At 39.2% G+C, this 19,241-nt stretch overlaps 2 protein-coding genes across 2 annotated transcripts; one reads left to right on the top strand and one right to left on the bottom strand.

The window, feature by feature from the left end:
* Nucleotides 1-233: 233 nt before the first annotated feature.
* Dtwd2 (DTW domain containing 2) lies at nt 234-5,845 on the top strand. Its single transcript, XM_067088875.1, has 5 exons — nt 234-440; nt 1,602-1,787; nt 2,255-2,450; nt 3,054-3,221; nt 4,073-5,845. The coding sequence occupies exons 1-5, from the start codon at nt 346-348 to the stop codon at nt 4,475-4,477; spliced, it is 1,050 nt and encodes a 349-aa protein (XP_066944976.1). The 5' UTR covers nt 234-345; the 3' UTR covers nt 4,478-5,845.
* On the bottom strand, nt 5,574-18,530 carry und (methionyl aminopeptidase und). The gene is made up of 9 exons (XM_067088873.1): nt 18,266-18,530; nt 14,515-14,621; nt 12,478-12,652; nt 11,172-11,326; nt 10,113-10,350; nt 9,293-9,529; nt 8,541-8,715; nt 7,323-7,452; nt 5,574-6,472 (listed from the first exon to the last, which is right to left on the bottom strand). The coding sequence occupies exons 1-9, from the start codon at nt 18,414-18,416 to the stop codon at nt 6,350-6,352; spliced, it is 1,491 nt and encodes a 496-aa protein (XP_066944974.1). The 5' UTR covers nt 18,417-18,530; the 3' UTR covers nt 5,574-6,349.
* Between the last annotated feature and the right edge of the window lie 711 nt (nt 18,531-19,241).

Raw genomic sequence — 19,241 nt, 5'->3', positions numbered from 1 at the left:
GTTTATAAACAATGCTTTCAACCAATCGGAACCGCGGGAGCCTTGGCGCGTTGTGGTTGGCTGGCCGGCCCATTTGTAAACATTGCCGGACCAATGGGAGGGTGGTTGAGATGGAAGGGTAAGTTTGAGTAAGAGTTGCGAATTTTTAACCAATCAGAATCAAGTTTCTATTAAAAATCGATTCTCATTGGTCGAAAAATCTCATAGGGTTAAAAAACCAACTTAACGAACACGCCCACCTCCAGCTGACTGACCGTCAGGGAAGGAGGAATCCCGTCTTTCGGGGGCGAAGAATGTGTCAATTTATGAGGTCATATTAGTTTATGAGGTCATTTTCGGGCCGAAATGGATAATGAGGAGCAAGAGCTGGCCCAAATGGCCGACTTGGTTCACATTGAGATCGGGAGGAGGGAAAAACGGCCGCTTTGTAATCGCTGTAGGTAAGTCTCCACGACACCATGCACAGACTACTTTAGGTTATCCTTACTTAGTGTTGTTTAATGCGGTCTGTATATTTTAATATGGCCCCTCAGATACGACCATTTTTGTTAGTCAATGCTTTATAGACCCGTTGTGGCACTGGCAGTTTGCCCAAACCAATATTAACCTAATGTCGGTAACCTAAGCAACGTGAGATTTCATTTCTATCCAAGGTTGAACCTTACTTGTAAATCTGTAATGGAGAAAGTGTATGAAACATATTTTTTCTGGTAGTTTTCGATAAATTTGACATTTGTATCAGGGATGCCTGGTTAACGTACACCTCTCCCCCACGGCATGGTTTTTATAGTATGGGAAAATGAAAATGAGTAAAATACAGCGATGCATTCAGGCATAACTGGGGGGGACCTGGTCCTTCCTGATCAGGGGCTTCTTGTACTGTGTATTCTTCCCACCTAACCTGACAGTAATACCGTCCCTTGAGGAGCCCCCCCCCGCCCCCCCATTCCCCCAACATTACCTGATTTTGGGTATCATCCTTCCTTGAGGCTCCCCCACCTCCACATTTGATTTATAACACTGTAACTCAAGGGCTCCTATTCCTATCTGACCAAACCCATCACCTAACCTGACCTAGGATTCTGTAAGCCATAAAGAGACAATATTTGCCTAAATACTTTGGCTGTTTTATGCCAGCATCTTCCAGTGTCCCAAATAACACTTTTGCCAGCAATGACTGCCAAATAGTTAACAACAGCTGTTCAGTAAGAAGTACAGGGACACTTACATGCACTTAAGAAACACGCAGTTAAAGAGGAACTGCTAAATCTACACTAAACCATCGCCATTCAAGGGAAGTGGAGTGAATTAAAGAAAACTATAATGAGAGATGTTGGGAAGTGAGGTTATTGAATCTTAATCCAAGTTCATCTGAGATTAGTGCCAAAATGACTTGATCACCACTAGGGCCTCTGGGTGTTCCTGATGCATGCTCAGCCAGGGGGAAGCCGCCTTCTTTCCGTTCCAGGGAGTTGTGGGTGGGAGTACTGACTGCATATGATGAGTATGTGTTTAAATATGTTGATTCTAGTTTGTTTAGTAAAAGAAATCAAGCCATAATAAAAGTTTTTATTGGAAGTTGATTTTACTCTTTCTTCCAGTCGGCCTGTTGGTGTTTGTTGGTGTTCAAGCTTAGGCTGCAGCAGAGTTGAGACTTCGTGTCGTGTTGTCATCCTTCAGCACCCGCACGAAGAAAAACGCTGTCTTCGCACAGCCCCCATTCTGCAAGCGGGTCTGCCTCAGGGTACTTATGTGGAAGCCAAGGGGAAAAGGTTCTCATTCACAAGGTACAGTGCCTTCATTTCTGTGGCAGGTTTTAGTTTGGCTTGTGAAAAAAGTAGCTGTGGATTAACTTTGACTGTATTTGAAATGTCCAAAGTATGTGATCCAAGAATTATTGTCATTTCTAATTTCATTATGTTTGAAAAATTAATTCATAGTCTTGGACCCTTCATTGCACTGTTACAAATATGCTGTATTCATTCTTGTAGTTATTGTTTCATAAATACTCCTTATTGTAGTATTTACTAATGAGATCAGATCAGCTTTTCCATTGTTTAACATTGACATTTGCTGAACAGGAGCACCAACATACAGTAAACGTGCCTCTTTTCCGATAACGGATCTCTTCTTTCTTCCATATTCTTTGGAAGCTTCAGTTTCAAGTCAATGGCCCTGTGGCCTTTTTCCATATGAATAGGATTCATCTTAATAATACTACCTGTATATTCATATTCTCTGCTTTATTGTGCAGGTTCCCTCACTTAGAAGAAATTCTGACGAATGAGAATTCTATATTGATGTACCCTGGGGAGAAGGCTCTAGATTTGGAATCACTTTTGCCAGTAGGCAATGACCAGCCACCGTACAACATTATAATCATAGACGGAACCTGGCAGCAAGCCAAGTCCATATACCATAATTGTCGACATCTTCATTCACTTCGTCAGGTAGAGTACAGAAATTTATTACAAGATTATTCTTTCACAGTGAGGCATGCTGTAGTATCTTTAAAAGCCTCCCGTGGAGCTAATTTAGTACAGTATCTCATTTGGGTTTTCATCCCAGCCCTAGGAGAGCTGTTAACCAGCTCAGTGGTCTGGTTAAACTAAGATATACAGTACTTAACTTATTGTCTAATACAATTAGTTGCATTCAGTAGGCAGTCAATTTTCTGATCTGTTAACAAAAACTCTTTCACATCACCTGCTAACTGAATGTAACTAATTTTACTCCTAATGCAGGGGATTATTTTGAAGAAAAGAAATGGCTTCCATTTTGTGACATTTTAATTTTAGTACATAATACTTTTGGTCATGATAAGATGAAAATTTAAACCTTGAATTATCTTGAAATATGTTTTTATGCTTGGAAAAGCTCAAGGTTTAAATATGATTTTGTTGTAGACAATTTTTAATCAATACTTACCATTTTTTTATTACAATCAGTATTATATTTATTTTGAAATGCAACCGTCAAAATTTCCTGTAAACTGAAACTGTTTTCTGCCTACTATTGAAAGCTTACCATCATTAATATTGCTGTCATTTCAGGTAAAATTATCAGGAAAATACATAAGCGAATATGTCATACGTACTCAGCCAACGGAAGATGCCCTTTCGACAGTCGAAACTGCGGCCATAGCATTAGCAACACTGGAGAATGACTGGTCTATTTATGATACGCTTGTTCAGCCCTTGCAACTACTCTGTCAATATCAGGTTTGACCTTGTACTTTATTATGTTCAGGAGATCTCTTCACCATAATTAAAATTGAAAGTCTTGATTGACTGTGTGTTAACCCATTCAAATCCATAACTTAAAACCCTTTAGGGGAGGTAGTAGTGCTGTCAGTGCCACCTCACATGGTGCACTGTAGGCATTCCTTCGGCCCCTACCTGCAACCTCTTTCATTCCTTTTACTTCACAAGGTTTTCTTCCTGTTAAACCTTGAAAAGTTTTACTCTCAATTTCCCCTTCAGCGCTGAATGACCTTATAGGCCCCGGTGCTTGGCATTTGGCATAAATTTTATATTCAATTCCACTCAGTAACTTTGAAAATCCATTTTAAAACATTTCATACTTACAAACTGTTCAAGAAAAGCAGTTTGCTTGATCAGGCAGAGAGACAAGTGCAGATTTTATGTCTGGATTGTGGATAGCATGTTTGAGAAAACTTTCGTATATTGTAATATGATTTCTTGAAAGTTATCTATATTTTTTTTTATTTTACTTCAGCCATTTTTCTAACTGAATAGTAAGTAGTAAGTGGTTCAAGATGCCAAGTATTTGAATGATTGCATTGGATAACAAGTTTGAATACTTTAGGTAATGAGTTTATAATAACATTAAGCACTTCTGTCATTCTTCTGCTACCAATTAATAGTTCAGAAATCATATTACATTGTCACTAGTTATGGAATAGTTTCTTTGTCTTGCATATTATGTTGGGCACATTAATAGTCCATATATTTTTTCACAAAAGTTTGTTTTTCCTGGTTTTTTCATGAAATTAGGTGTCGTGAAATTCCATTATTTGTGTTATCTAAAAGAACTCTGTTGTTCCTTTCAGATGAATCATGGAGCAGTTCCTCATCAGAGCAAGGAACACATGATTGTTTCTGGACGCTACAAGAAGCCCCTTGGCAAGCGGACGTACAAAAAGCTAAGGAAGTGCGGGGCAAAGCAGGACGAGTCACTTTCCGATTTCCTGGAGTCGCTGAACGTGGCCGACGGTAAAAAGGAAGAAAGCTCAGATCCTGCCGTGTTATGTAATGGGGAAGACGCTAACGAAAGAGAATCAAACAATCATCCAAAGAATGTCACATCGGTGTTGACGGAGCAGGAAGGTGTCCCTCCTGTACAGGAAGGGTTTTCGAGTGAGATGTCAGACATATCCTCTAGAAGTAGAAGTAATGACACCAGGGGATCTGTAGAGGGTAGCGACAAAATCACTGCCATTGACGACATTAGATGATATAGCTTCGAGATTAAAAGAATATTTAGGCTTTTTTTCGCTAGAAGAAATTTATATGCGAGGGAATTTCCATTTTCTGTTAACAGTTTACATAAGCAACTTTGTCATGCCAGTTGACATCTTCAGTGGTTTGTTTTTAAGTTTAATTATTTTTTAATAACTTGAAAACATACAGCATCATTTACACAGTACATATACAAAGTCCGAGGGAAGTAAGACAGTGTGCATGCAATAAACCACTGGATAAGTATTCCTAACTGGGCAAACTGAATATCCAGAAAGACCTTTTAAGAGTTCAAATTGCTTATAGTATTTATTTGGTGTCACCTTCAGGACAGATGACAGACAGTATGCTGTGTAGGTACATTCTACCGTTGCAACTTATCTATCTTTCGCCCAGATATGACTGAAGCGCTGTCATCAGTAATATTTTGTAACTGTCACTGATGCTTAAATCAATCACGAAAGAAGCTCGTTTGTATATTAACTCTTCAAAAAAATTTAATCTATTAGTGTTAATAATATGTTCTTTCTCACTGTGTCGTGTATATTTTCCACGTACTAACCTGCTCTCTAATCTAGCCTTCTTTAGATGTACGAACTCGGCTGTAGTTTCCTACAAAAGCTTATCATCGATTTTCATTAGTTCTGGTGTCGAGTCTTTATATGGGACTCAAATATATGATGTAAATACTGTATATATATATATTATTTATTCGAAAGGTTCGTCTTATGACGTCAGGACACTTAAGTGCTGATATATGGAGGATTTGCTTTCGCCTAGATGCTGAAATATAGTAAAGTTTTACTCTAAACATTGTTCATTTTGTATTGAAGCTATGATCTTTTGAATTAGCAGTTTTCAGAATAAACTTCTATTGAAGTTAAATTATTAATTCTAACTTTTGCTTGTTTATCAACGAGAACAAACGTTTGGTTCATGACAGTAGCAGTTTTCCTTCGAGTGATCAGAATTTTAAATTAACAGCACAATTTTTTCTTAGGTTTATCCAATGAATACATTTAAGAGTCAAGAACAAGTATTGATAATGGTCTCTCTCTCTCTCTCTCTCACAGACTGTCAAGAAAAACACAATCTTTTGTGACCATATATTTTCCATATACTGTAATTAGAACCATACAGGATAAAATTGACATTTTTAAGAATTATTTAAAGCAGAAAGTAAACAATAAAAAAAAATAATAACCAACAATGCAGTCTACTCTCTTTTTTTTTTTCTCGTACGTTAGTAACACTGAACAACAACAGGAGGCTTGTCTGATCAAATGTACAAATTCACAAACCATTAACCACAATACTCTGCAAAATAATGCAACCGTTAGCGTAATAATAAAAGGTTCTATGCAGCTAATTAGTATTGATTCCCAACCCTAAGAGAGCTTCTTGTGCTACAGTATAGTTTCTCTCCTAGAATACGTCTCCTGAACTGTTACGGTACAGGCGGGAATACAAAATACAGCACTGCACTGTATTCTTGTCAGTCACATCACATGAAATAGTACTGTCCGTACAGGCTATATAAAAAAAAAAAAAGTTATTGAAATACCAAGCCAAAATCATAGAGCTCATAATACCATACTGACTAGGGTACTGGATTAATGGCCTGAAGTTTCTGCTTCGAAATGGAATATCTTACCCCAAAAAGGATATGCATAAGGACCCATACATAACTCAAGTCACTGGAAAAGCTATCCCATAAGAAAGATTATATATATATATGTTTATGTATAATATCTTACACTCTAAAACACAGAAAACAACTGGTCACATTCTTGCAGTTGAACATTATCTTGGCTGTCATCTACATGACCAACCGGTGGTTTATTCCTCTTCGACAGGAGGGGGGACCACTAGTAATCGTCTCCACGAGTAACCACCTCCTTACAGGTTGGCCGGAGCACAATAGTGTGCTCGAACTGGGCTGTATAACAGCCCTTAACATCACAGAGAGGAGGGTATGGATCCAGGATTCCCTGCAGAGAAATTTTTCAAGCTTCAAAATTCAGTCAAAATTATTTTTTCAACATTTTTAAATTGTTCAAGAACTAATGTGAACACTAAGTCCACCACAAACGCTAAAGAGGAAAGATTTCTTCAAAATATTGTAAGAACAAACGTGAACACTTGCTCTACCACATGCATTGAAATGCAAAACTTGACATTCCATAAATATTGTTCATTAACTGATAGGCAACAAGTAATTCAAACTCAAACTAGCTTTAGTTGAAATGAAACCTCCACAACTTAATAATACAGTATACGTCATTAACCAAGTTTATTTTATTTACTATGTCTGCAACAAACTCATAATGTAGTAATATCTCGAATGGCTACATTTTCAAACATCTGCCAAGAATGAAGGACGTTAAATCTTTTTATGTTCTAAGAAAAAAACTATAATTAATGGAATTGCTACCATTATTACATGAACACAAAATATATATGTAAGGGAAAAAATTATAAAAACTAATGGATTTGCTATCATTATTACATTAACACAAAATATATATGTGACCATATAAACACAGTACGTACCACGAGTTACATCGGGGACTAGATACAATTACTGGGGTACTTCAAGTTACTATGACTTATACAAGTATTTGTAACTTCAGATGTCATATATCCTGACTAGATAATAAAACAATGAAACTTTGGAAGTTAGACTGTAAACTGACTAAATAATAAAACAATGTAACTTTGGAAGTCACATACAGACTGCAAACAATACAGTCATATAATGACTGTAAACAATTCAACGATGTAACTCTGGAAGTCTTCCACTAACTGTAAAATGCAAGAGGAAAGGACGCAAGAGCTTACTTTATCGCACAGGTCCTTGAGAGCCATCAGGTACTTTGTTTCTCCTAAACGGTCGAGCCAACGGCGACAGAAAGCTAAGGTGCCAAAGTTCTGGTTGATGACGTTCAGTAGGTGCTTTGATTTCGATAGCCTGAAAAAGAGTTCACAAAACTGTCACATGTTGGTAGTTTCATAAACAGATAATCTTGGGAGGGTGGAAATCTCTGACCAGTTGAAAATGTCATATTAAAGAATTTAAAACACTGCGGAAAAATACGACACCATCCTCCTTATGAACATTAAACTTATAAACATTCAGATACAAAAACTAAAATTGTGTTCAGAGTGCTTCCCTCTGCCATCCGTAAGTTTAAATTTTGTTTTGCACATCTATTCAGTATGTACAGTGTACTGTGTTTTAGGATGAAAAAAAATTCAGTACTGTATTGATTTTTATCATACTGAACTTGAATAGGCATGAAGAGTACAGTAACCAACTTGCAAACAATTCAACATAAAGTACAAACGGCCGCCCAGAACATAACTCATTTGTACGTAGGGTGGTGTCAGTACATATTTTCATGCGAGTACATAGGCGCCTGTTGCAATTCTTTCAGCATCCCTTAAAGATGCTAAAAATTACATGGGTAAAATTCCATGACAAAAGCTAAGCAATGGGAATAAAATTTACTTGACCAACCGTCACAAGACGTAAACCATCAGAGATTTACCACATCCAACCTGTCAAGTGTAAATCATGTCTTGGCAGTCTGGTTAAATTATTTTTGTTACAATTGTCATCAGACATTTCTCTTTCTACTATTATTCTCAAATACTCTCACAGGACTTGTCCCAAGAATTAGTTCTTAAAATGAAAGCTGTTCAGAGCTCATGCCTTAATGAGAAAAGTTTCAGGAAACTGGTACCAGAAAAGGCATACACTAATGCGGCCACAGTGAAAAAACACAGTAGGAAGTCAGGAATAAATTATTTTTTGTTAGTCATCATCATACATTACACTTTCTACTAATATTTTCTAATATTCTTGCTCGACTTATCCCAAGAACTAGTTCTTAAAAAGCAAAAACTGTTTAGAGTTCATGTCTCAACAAGAAAAGTTTGAGGAAATTGGTACAAAAAATGGCATACATTAATGGAGCCACAGCGAAAAAACACAGCAAGTGGTACCCTACATCAAACGATAACTAATAAACAAATTCAACGGAAACCAGATCTCACCTGAGAGGCACATGACCGCTGTCATAATTCTTCATGTAATGGGAAGTCTCCATGTCATCGTGGACGTAGCCGCGGCCAGTCGAACCGAAAGTTTCTATGGCATACACTTCGTTCTCCTCCATGACTTCGGCCTCTCCACCTTTCACAATTGGCACAGTCTTTCCAGCATGGATTCCTAAAAGAATTAGGAATGGATATAATATGCTCTGATACAGAAAGTCTCAACTCGTACATAAAAGGCTTCTATCTCCAAAGAAAGAAAAGTCCACTTAAGATGTGGTGTTCAGCACTTTCTTTAGGATTCAGTCTAATCTAGATCAACCCCTTAAAGTGATAGCGCTGTTAGTGCACTTCATACAATGCACTGTAGGTGCCACTTAAGGTTCTATACAGCATCACTTTGGCCCCTTGCTGCAACCCCTGTCACTGACTGTACCTCCATTCTTATTCTATTTCTTCCACCCTCTCCTAACAACTGTTTCGTTGTGAAGCTGCGAGTTTTTCCTCCTGTTGCACCTTTCAAACCCTTTTACCCTCAAGATACTTTTCAGTGCTGAATGATGTCAGGCCCCAGCACTTGGCCTCTGGCCGAATTTTCATTTTCCATTCTTAATCTAGATCTGCGCACTGTGTTGTTACATGATTCCAGAAGACCCAAAATATAAAGGTGAACACATTTTATCATCCTAAACTTAAATATACAAAAACAATAAAACTTGTATATCTGAGAAAAAGGGACACTTTTCACTCACGGTAAGGTGCAATGGAATGTCCGTTAAGGTTGCGAATACACTTGATTGGGTACGTCTTGCCGTCCAACTCGAGTTCGTAGCTTTCCATCGTCTCTTGAATCGCCTCTCCAATATCACAGAGGCGAGCGTCGATGCCAGCCTCACGAATGCCTGTGTTAGTTGCAGCTCGGACAGCTTCGACAAGTTTGTCGTACTTGTTATTGAAGGTCAGTGTGAATGCGCAGTCTATGACACGACCTGAAATTGTGAGATAACATTCGATAAAATCTGATGAATAGCAAACGATGAAATCTGATGAATAGCAAACGATAAAATCTGAAAAACAACAAAATGAAACCCTGACCAAATTAGACTCCTGACCATGTTTCAACAAGAGAACATTCAGCATTCTTACAATTAATATAATGTACCTCTTTGTTTACTAGTCACCGAGAAGCAATACTGTAATGAGCTTCCTCCAATACGTCACGTGGGAAAAATAATTGGTGACAAAAGAGAACCATTTTCATTATTCATATATCTATTTTGCCAGTTCTAACATAAGAAATTCCTGCCTAATCATATAACTTCTTCAGAAGCTGAACCCTATTAAACAAGCCCACAGGTGTCACTGACTTGACATTCAAGCTTCCAAGAATATGGTGTCCATTTGAAAGAGATAGCAGACATACAGTAAGAAGAGATCAGGTTTGAGTAAAGACTTTAAGACCCAGATGACAAATTACGCAAAAATCTTCTGACTTTCCAGACTTACGGAATAATCCATAGAGTAACGGTTAACTGCACAGTTTTTAACTTAACCACAGTTATTATGACTTACCATTAATATGTACACCATAATCAATCTTGCAAACATCATCGTAGCTCAAAACCGTCTTGTCGCCGGCATTGGGAGTGTAATGGGCAGCGCAGTGATTCAAGGAGCATCCCGTGGGGAAGGCAAGTCCGGCCTCCAAGCCATTCTCCTTGATGAGCTTACGGTTCATGTCCTCAATCATGTTGCAAATCTCGATCATCGTCATTCCAGGTTTCACGTGTTTTTGGAAGTACTTCCTGGTCTGGGGAGAAGGCAAAGATATTTAGCATGACCTTCAAAAAGCCCCAATTCTGTACGTACAACATTCCAAGAGATTCAACATACCATGTGGTCTATTTCCTTGTCAACAGAATAGAAGGATAAAACATAGATTTTAGGCCAAATGCCAAGCGCTGGGACCTATGAGGTCATTCAGCTCTGAAAGGAAAATTGACAGTAAGAAGGTTTGAAAGGTGTAACAGGAAGAAAACCTCATGGTTGCATTATGAAACAATTGTTCGAGAGAGTGGAAAGTCAGATGGAAGAAAGAGAATATGAACAGAGGCACAGTAAAAGGAATGAAAGAGGTTGCAGCTGGGGGCTGAAGGGACGCTGCAGAGACCCTCAGTATTGCTTACAGTGCACCACATGAGGTACACTGACAGCACTACCCCATGACAGCATATTCCCAAGTCAAGACTTGCTCACAACACTGCCAATGATTTGGTTTAAAATGCAATTTGTACAGAATCTAAATTCTCCAGATCCAAGGTCATTATTAAATGGTTATTAACTATACAGCCTCATTCCCCGTAACAAGTACAGCATTTCTGTAACTCCGCCTTCATAATCTAGGCCTAACCTACCAATTTACAATAAGCAAATAAGTTTACCTTATATTTCAATATGTTTGCAAAGCTTTTAACAAATGTTTTCTCTACTGTACACCACTATATGACAGCAAAAAAAAAAATCAGAGGAATGAGAAATACATGAAAAACGTTCCTGAGAAAATTAAATTCCTCGCTGAAGAACATGTCAATGAATGTCTATAAGTCCAACACAAAATCGCAAACCACTTACTGTACGATGAACCTCCGCACCAATACGGATCTCTCTGTACATGTCGTCGTACGACATCTCCAAAGCTTTCTTCTCCGGCGATGTCATGCGGTTTATGGCAGTGGTATCGTTTTGATCTATTTTGTACTCGCAAATTTCACCAATTGGGTAATTAGCTGGAAATAGAATGAGCACAGGTCTGAATACTGCATCTCAAGAAAATCACTCAGTGCAAAACATGGACTGAAATATTGAAATCTTGCACTGTGTATCCTAATGTTTTACACTTTAAAAATTGCTTGGTAATCATTACATGTAATCAGAATGGTAGTGGGAATAACTTGGAATATGACATGTAGGACAAAGGCCAAGTGCTGGGACCTATGTGGTCATTCAGCGCTGAAAGGGAACCACAGTAAAAAGGTTTTAAGAGGCATAACGGGAGGAAAACCACACATTTGCACTATAAAACAACTGTTAGGAGAGGGTGGAAAGTAAGATGGAAGAGAGAGAGAATATGAAAGGAGGTACAATAAAAGGAATCACAGGAGCTGCTGCTAGGGGTCGAGGGGAGAACGGCAAGAACCTCAAGTAATGCCTACAGTGCACCGCATGAGGTACAATGATGGCACTAACCCCCCAAAAGGGGATAAGAATGGTAGTATTACTGTATGTAAACCAGTTAAGAATTCACATAGTGCACAGCACAGAGAACTCACAAGACATTTAACCCATCAATGGAATACAGGCAGTCCCCGGTTTAAGACGAGGGTTCCGTTCTAGCGCCGCAGTAAGCCAAAAAATCGTTGTAAACCCGCACATCGTCAAAAATTGTACTAAAACCTTACTTTTAAGCCTTTAGGTGTCTTGAAAACGACGTAATCTGCATTTTTATAGAGTTTATCATCAAAAGAACTCCAAACGTTGACCATTCTGCCATTTTGGAGCCAATCTTCCGTCAGATCAGCGCCGGAAACCCGGAACATGCATTGTAATCCAGGGAATAAACTTTGATGAACATATCTGAAGAGCATTGTAAACTCGGAACGTCGTAAGCCGAGCCCAGTGCAAACTGGGGACTGCCTGTACAGTGCTTGGTGTGAAAATGATGATGTTGATGAAGGGAAGTAGTTACAATACTCTGGGTGAAGAATATGATGATGAAAGAAAGTGGTCACAATACTGTGTGAAGAATATGATAATGAACAGTAGTAGTTACATACTCCGTGTGAAGAGCAAAATGATGAATGAAGTAGTCACAAGAATATGATGATGTGCGCAAGCAGTTGCAAAAAAAAAAAAAGAGTAAGACAAAATCAAAACTTACAATCCCGATAAAGGTCAACGATGGGTATCGAAGGGGGATCAGTTTGCTGCACAGTGAGCACGCTGCTGCTTCCACTTCCGTCTCCCCCTGCACCCGCTGGCTTCTTCTTCTTCTTCTTGTTTTTCTTCTTCTTCGCAGCTGCTTCTGCTGTTTCTTCTCCATCATCCCCTCCTTCCTGTTACAAGGGGAAAATATACATTTCAATAATTTGCCTGACATGTGAGAAATCCTAACTCTTCCTAGAATGCAGTGTCTGGACCTAACCAGACCTCACCTTCCTAATCTAACTTAAGGAGCTGTGCCCTGACCTGGCAAGGGGGGGGGGGCATTCAGCCCTCTGGAAACCCCACCAAAAGTAACCTTAAATATCCCTGTTTCCCTACTCTGCATACTACCCAATTAGGCTTGACAATGAATACATTCCATTCAACATATACCTACCTGATTTCCAAAGGTTTTATCATATAAATCCACAAAACCTTCTTAAAAATAGGAAGCTTTATTTTCAAAATACTCAAAACACGTCATCATCTCAGGTGATCAATCAGCTGATTCAGTTCATCAGTTTACCAGAGGTGATCACTGGATGACGTTCTTAGAAAAAGTTTTTCAAATTGCCAACCCTGTGTAAGACCTAAATGATTTTATCCTAAAATTCAATTATATTACGAGGAATTAACTGAACTACTAATTATTCAATTAATGCTAAGACTACCATTTACAAATAATTTCCCAGACCCCTATAGATTCACTGACCCACCACTATGAAACCACTAATACTGTATGTGTATGTGTAGTTCCTCTTTGGAGGAGTGGTAGAGCACTACGCTGTTGGCATATTTTCTCTTTTAAGGCATTCATTCATAATGTGGTTCGGATTCCACAATAAGCTTGGAGTCAATGGCATTGTTCCCGGGCCAGCCCAGACACAGTAAAGCTCCCTTATTCAAGGTCTCACTTATCTTTGCGGACTATTTGGGCATATTTTCTCTTTTAAGCAATTCCTATTGGAGTCAATGGCATTGTTTGCAGACACAGTAAATCCCCAATTCAATGTCTAACATTTTATTCGCGGTGGAAATTATTCATTCGCCCATTCATGGTATTTTTCACTGAGAAATATTCACTAATTACTGTATTTTCATAATTTCATGACTAAATGCACTTTTTGTGATAAAACTATTAAAATACTCATGTATAATCATTTTTAGAGGGTTTTTTGGTGTTTAAACTATCAAAATAGACAGTTTTAAGTGTTTTTAGAGGGGTTTTAAGTATTCGCAGATTTTAGCTATTCGTGGGGAGGGGTGTTGCAGTATGCATCCCCCACAAATATGGGGGGGTTTACTATACTATTTTTCTTTATCAAGACTTTAAATCAGTCTATACTTCTTTTTCTCTTCAGGCAAGTTTCTCAGGAATAAGGAAAAATTATTCACATTTCTTTCTTGGAAAGAAATGTGAATAATTTTTCCTTATTCCCGAGAGGCTTGTGCGAATAAAGAAAGAAGTACAGGCAGTCCCCGGTTATCGGCAGGCTCGGTTATCGGCGATCCGGTTTTACGGCACTTGTACAGCAATGAAAATTGGCAATTTTCGGTGCCGATATGCGCCAAATTCCACTTATTGGCGCCGATACACACCTAACAGAGGTGCCGATCTCTGGTTATTGGCGCCAATAAGCGCCGATTTTCGGTTATTGGCAATTTTCGCTTATCGTCACGCCGTCAGAATGGAACCTCCGCCGATAACCAGGGACTGCCTGTATAGACTGATTCAAAGTCTTGATGAAAAGATAGTATCTGAGAATAATGCCACTGACTTCAATAGTTACTGCATACTATATACATCCACAGCTTGTCAAAAAAGGGCACTCATCATACCTAAGCCCTAAGGAAAATGTGCCTGAAGAGTTGTTAACATTACACAAAACATTCACAGGAGCTCTGAACACAAGATTATAAAAGTAACAAAACAGAAGAAAAAAGGAACAAAAGAATACCTAAATAAAATCAACCTAGACGCACAGCGAATTACCTCATTTTCCCCATCCTCCAACTTAGCCTTGGCTAAGTCATCGCCAACGTCGTTCACCTCCACAGCGTCATCTCCATCCGGGACGTTGACAGACCCAGCACCACCAGCTACAAGGAAAAATATCATCTACATAAACAAGTTTCATTTGCTGAAAGAGCAGTCTTGAATATTACTTTCCTTTTTATCAGAATCACGGATGAAAATCACTTATAACATATATTTATGGTTGAGTAAATTACCAAATTACTGTAGCATACTAACAGCCACATTTGAATCACAAGTCAACCCGAAAGTTATCTTCATCACTGGACTAAATGTCCATCTTATGTCTGTGTTGTAAACTCGCATTACTCTATTTTCAGTGATTTAGCAAATTAATCATTCACTACAAAAGCAACATCAATGATTTCACAATGTATCACATACATTAAGCCCACTAACATGAGGCAATGTTTACATAAAAGCTAATGCACATTCATATACACAAAAGTGTAAAATAAAATGAAAGTCTCCATACCACACCTCTTGATAAGGAGTCATTTTGCTCCAAAACCTTCCTGATTTTTAATGGTTTCAAAGTACATAACATAAAACCCACTAGTTTATTGCCTATCTCTTACAAAAACTCACCTGTATTAAGAATGCAAACTATTCTAAGTGCATCAAAGCTCATCTTCCCATGGAACTGAATATAGAATTTAGGCCAAAGGCCAAGCACAGGGACCTATGAGGTCATTCAGTGCTGAAATGGAAACTGACAGTAAAAGGTCTGAAAGGTGTAACAGAGAAAAAACCTCGCAGCTGCACCATAAATCAATTGTCAGGAGGGTGGAGAGTAAGATGGAAGAAAGACAATATGAAAGGAGGTACAGTTAAAGGAATGAAAGGGGTTGCAGCTAGGGGCTGAAGGCACGCTGCAAAGAACCTCAAGTAATGCCTAAAGTGCACCACATGAGGTGCACTGATGCCAATACCCTCCTATGGGGCAATCTTCCAATGGACTTTACTTACATAACCAAAATGTGCTGGACACATGCAAAGGTTATTCACCCAGCCTTTCAGTTATGGCAACACAGTACAGTACAGCAAATTACATCCCAACCCTTAAAGGAATACAGTAGACGTTGCACACTGGGTTTATTTGCCAAACAATTCTTAATATGAATGGCTATCAAAGGGTCCTGGTTGTTTCGGCCGTAACACCCAAACTGGCAAACGACCGAAATGGGTGCATAAAATACTTTGATCCCCGAGGGGTTAGCACTAAACATGGAGTCCCAAGGAGCTTCCGTCATGTCGTACGGCCTAAACTTCGTATGGCCTAAAGTTCACGGCTGAAATTAATACAGCCTAATCACCCTGAACTTCTATCAAATGCACCCTTTTATGTATGTGTATCATCTTATTTATCCCTTCATAAGCTTGAGTACCTAACCTTAACCTCTTCAAGAAGCAGTAACTAATCCATGTCAGTGAAGACCCTGTCCTAGAAACCTAAAACCGAAGTCTGCCTAAATGGGAGAATAAGAGTAACTTTGAACCCTTTACGATAAATAAGGAAGCAGAAACCAGGTCCTTCCGATACAAATAAGTGGAAATTCTCATTAAAAGGACAAAGGGTCAGCAGAAGAAACACCACAACAGCCCTCTACCTAGCTGGTGCAGGTAGAATGCAAAGTAAGGGGTCACAAATTCCTTTGGGGGGGGGGTGCCACAAAGGGCTACCGGCACCCAGGTTAGATTAAGTTAGGTAAAGGTAAGTCTGGTTAAGTCATTTTCCCTTTGTAATGCCTACTGAGCCTACAGAGCCCTGACCCCTTACTCTATATCCACTCCGATGGTGCTTAGCTAAGACTCAACAGAAGCCCATGGGGAGAAACGCCAGTAAAACTGTACTAGAGTTTTGCAAATTAGGCCTATTCCTGGGTAGAATGCTTTGCTTAAAAGCAAATCAAGGATACCTCAGCAAGGATGCATCTCAAACTAACTTTCCCTTGACCTAAACTACCTTAGTTCACAAGCCTGACCTGGATAGGGTGGCTTTGTCCCTCGCCCTGGACCCAACCTGAAACATTTCATTGTACATAGCAGAACATGTGAGAAATATTCTGCAGTAGGATATTACTGACATTCCAAGCATTAAATTCAAGATGCTTTAACAGTCTTGTCGGCATACGGACTGAAAACCACCTGAAACTTCACAAGGCAAACGAGGTGTGGTCGTGTATGGTACGACGTGACATCATTAGGCTTCAAATTCGAAAGAAACTCGCCATAAACTAGACTTATCAGAAAGGGGGTCAGTTGAGAATGAAGGACACAGGTTCAATGGATGTTAACAAACCTAACCTTCCCAAGAATGCTGTGTTCTGACCTAACCCGACCTTACCTTCCTAACCTGACTTAGGGCACCATGCCCTGACCTGACTGAGGGAGCTTAATCCCCCTAGGGCTCCAGAAGTAACATTACGCATCAGAAACCTGGACTAAGCTCCTGCTCGGAGATAGTGTTCAGAGCCTCTCGATTTCCACAGCAATGATTTCTGCCAGTCGTTACCCAAGATATGTTGATTATGTCTTGATATTTAGAGTCTTTTGTTTATATTTATACATTCATCCTGGTAGTTGTCAAGCTAGTGGACAGTGGTAGGCTAGTAGTCTACAATTTTTAAAAAAGTCTGAAAGAAATCTTTACCTAATAATAGCCTACTAGCCTATACTATGATGCCCTGGCCTACATTAACTGCAATTAAGGTAGCCTGGTAGGCTAGGGTGACTAAACCTATCCAGACGGTGCCAAGGTTAGGTTAGGTAATATATATTAACTTAGGCCAAATTTTGGTTTGTATATAACTGGTTGCATAAGCTGGTGTAAAATACATTGTCACAGTCCCTTACCAAAAGAACCGTTTGGGTCCCATCTTAGCCCCCAAAAAATTCAACCTTTTAGGCCAAGATAGAACCTATTTGATGTCCCCCCTCATAAAATATAACTTGAAAAAGGCAATATTTCAAATTTCCATCGAGCAGAAGCGACAGAACGAACCAGTGACAAGAAAAATGACAAAAAAACCAGCGTATGGCATGGCTAAGATTTGCCTCCATCTCTCTCTCCCCCTCGAAGGATCTGTTTACATTTCACCCAGGCAGAACCTAATTTACGTGCCTTACACGAAAAAAAACATGAGAAAAAAGGTTCTACTTTAAATCTTCGCAGAGCAACAGCGACAAAAACAACTGAGACACAACAAAAAAGGATAAAAAGGTGAATAACGGCCGCATGGCACGTGAGGTCTGCCAGCAGCAGCCACCTTTCGTCCCTCGAAGCGTTTACATCTCTCCCCAAAACGGACCTATTTAACGTCCCTTTCATAAAATAAAAACAAAATACGACATGAAATACAATACTTTAAACCTTCATTGAGATGAAACGACAAAAACAACCCCCGGGTGATAAAAAAAACGACAAAAATAACGAGCGCATGGCACGTCTGTCTAACTCCATCCATCTCTCGTCCTCGAAGGAAGTGTTCACATCTCTCCCCAAAACGGACCTATTTAACGTCTCCTTCATAAAACAAAAACAAAATAAAACATAAAATACAATACTCTAAACCTTCATCGAGATGAAACGACAAAAACAACGCCGGAGATGACAAAAAAAACGACAAAAATAAACGAGCGCATGGCACGTATGAGGTCCATTTCCACGTCTCCCTCGAGGGTCAAGGAAGTGTTTACATTCCCTCACCCGCCTTCTTCTTCTTCTTCTTCTTTTTCTTCTTCTTGGCCTCCTCGGGCGCCGACCCGTCCACCACGTCGTTTATGTCCTCGATGTCCTCCTCGTCGTGCTGGTTTTCCTCGGGCTTGGTGCCCACGTCGTTGACCACAGCGGCAGACATGATGTTGTTTCTTCTGATGGAGGAAGGATGGACCACCTGGGGGAGGGGGGGAGGGGGAGGGCGGGGGTGGTCCAGGAAGGCCCCCGCCTCCTAAAAACAACAGCTCCCACTCGCGCTATTGTTAGAGAGGGAGCTTGTAAGTACTGCGGCGGCCATGTTTGAAACGGGCAAAAAATCTTCTAAAAAGTGGAAATTTTTATATAATTAATGCTTAAGCGTTTTCAAATTAGGTTCAAAAACATACAAATTGTTCATATTTGGAGAAAAAAAGATCCCACCCACACTAATGTCAGAGAGGGAGGGTGTAAGCACTCTGGCGGCCATATTTGAAAAGGACAGAAATGTTACATGACTAATATTTAAGCATTATCCAAATAGTTGTGTAAGTATACAGATTGTTTCATATTTAGTTAGATTAACCATAATTTTCGTATATATATCTTTTAAAATTAAGATTTACTAGCTCTGTGTTTCAGGAAAACACCATCAACTCCCCCAGTTGTATACAAGTTAGAGTGGAATAGGTCATAAGGGGAAGACGGGACGTGTTTTTCTCGTAATTCTAATTTTACAGCCGTCTACGTTCTCCAGATCTGACAACCATCTTCGGACAGTATGGGGCAAAATGTAAATTCTTTTAAATATTTATCTTGGGTTTCACTTTACGGGAGATGTGTGACACAAAGAGTAGCCTAAAATGAAACTAGGAAATCTTTTCCGTCCATTGATGAAATCTCTGCTGAAACTCTTCAAGATTTAGAAAGAACCTTAAATATTTTTACTAAACACTTGCACTAGGATACGGACACTAACTATTTTCTTATA

The sequence above is a fragment of the Macrobrachium rosenbergii genome, chromosome 45, assembly GCF_040412425.1.
Source record: "Macrobrachium rosenbergii isolate ZJJX-2024 chromosome 45, ASM4041242v1, whole genome shotgun sequence".
Lineage (NCBI taxonomy): Eukaryota > Metazoa > Arthropoda > Malacostraca > Decapoda > Palaemonidae > Macrobrachium > Macrobrachium rosenbergii.
Note: the sequence above shows the minus strand (reverse complement) of the source record. Positions and strands in the feature narration are given on the sequence as shown.

Excerpts from the sequence above, each read along its gene's own strand:
- und (XM_067088873.1), bottom strand. The coding sequence starts at position 18,416 with ATGTCTGCCGCTGTGGTCAACGACGTGGGCACCAAGCCCGAGGAAAAC. Across the intron at positions 8,716-9,292 it reads ACATTCCATTGCACCTTACC|GAATCCATGCTGGAAAGACT; the intron begins GTGAGTGAAAAG and ends TAATTCTTTTAG. Across the intron at positions 6,473-7,322 it reads TCAAGGACCTGTGCGATAAA|GGAATCCTGGATCCATACCC; the intron begins GTAAGCTCTTGC and ends ATTTCTCTGCAG.
- Dtwd2 (XM_067088875.1), top strand. The coding sequence starts at position 346 with ATGGATAATGAGGAGCAAGAGCTGGCCCAAATGGCCGACTTGGTTCAC. Across the intron at positions 1,788-2,254 it reads AAAAGGTTCTCATTCACAAG|GTTCCCTCACTTAGAAGAAA; the intron begins GTACAGTGCCTT and ends TTTATTGTGCAG. Across the intron at positions 2,451-3,053 it reads ATCTTCATTCACTTCGTCAG|GTAAAATTATCAGGAAAATA; the intron begins GTAGAGTACAGA and ends CTGTCATTTCAG.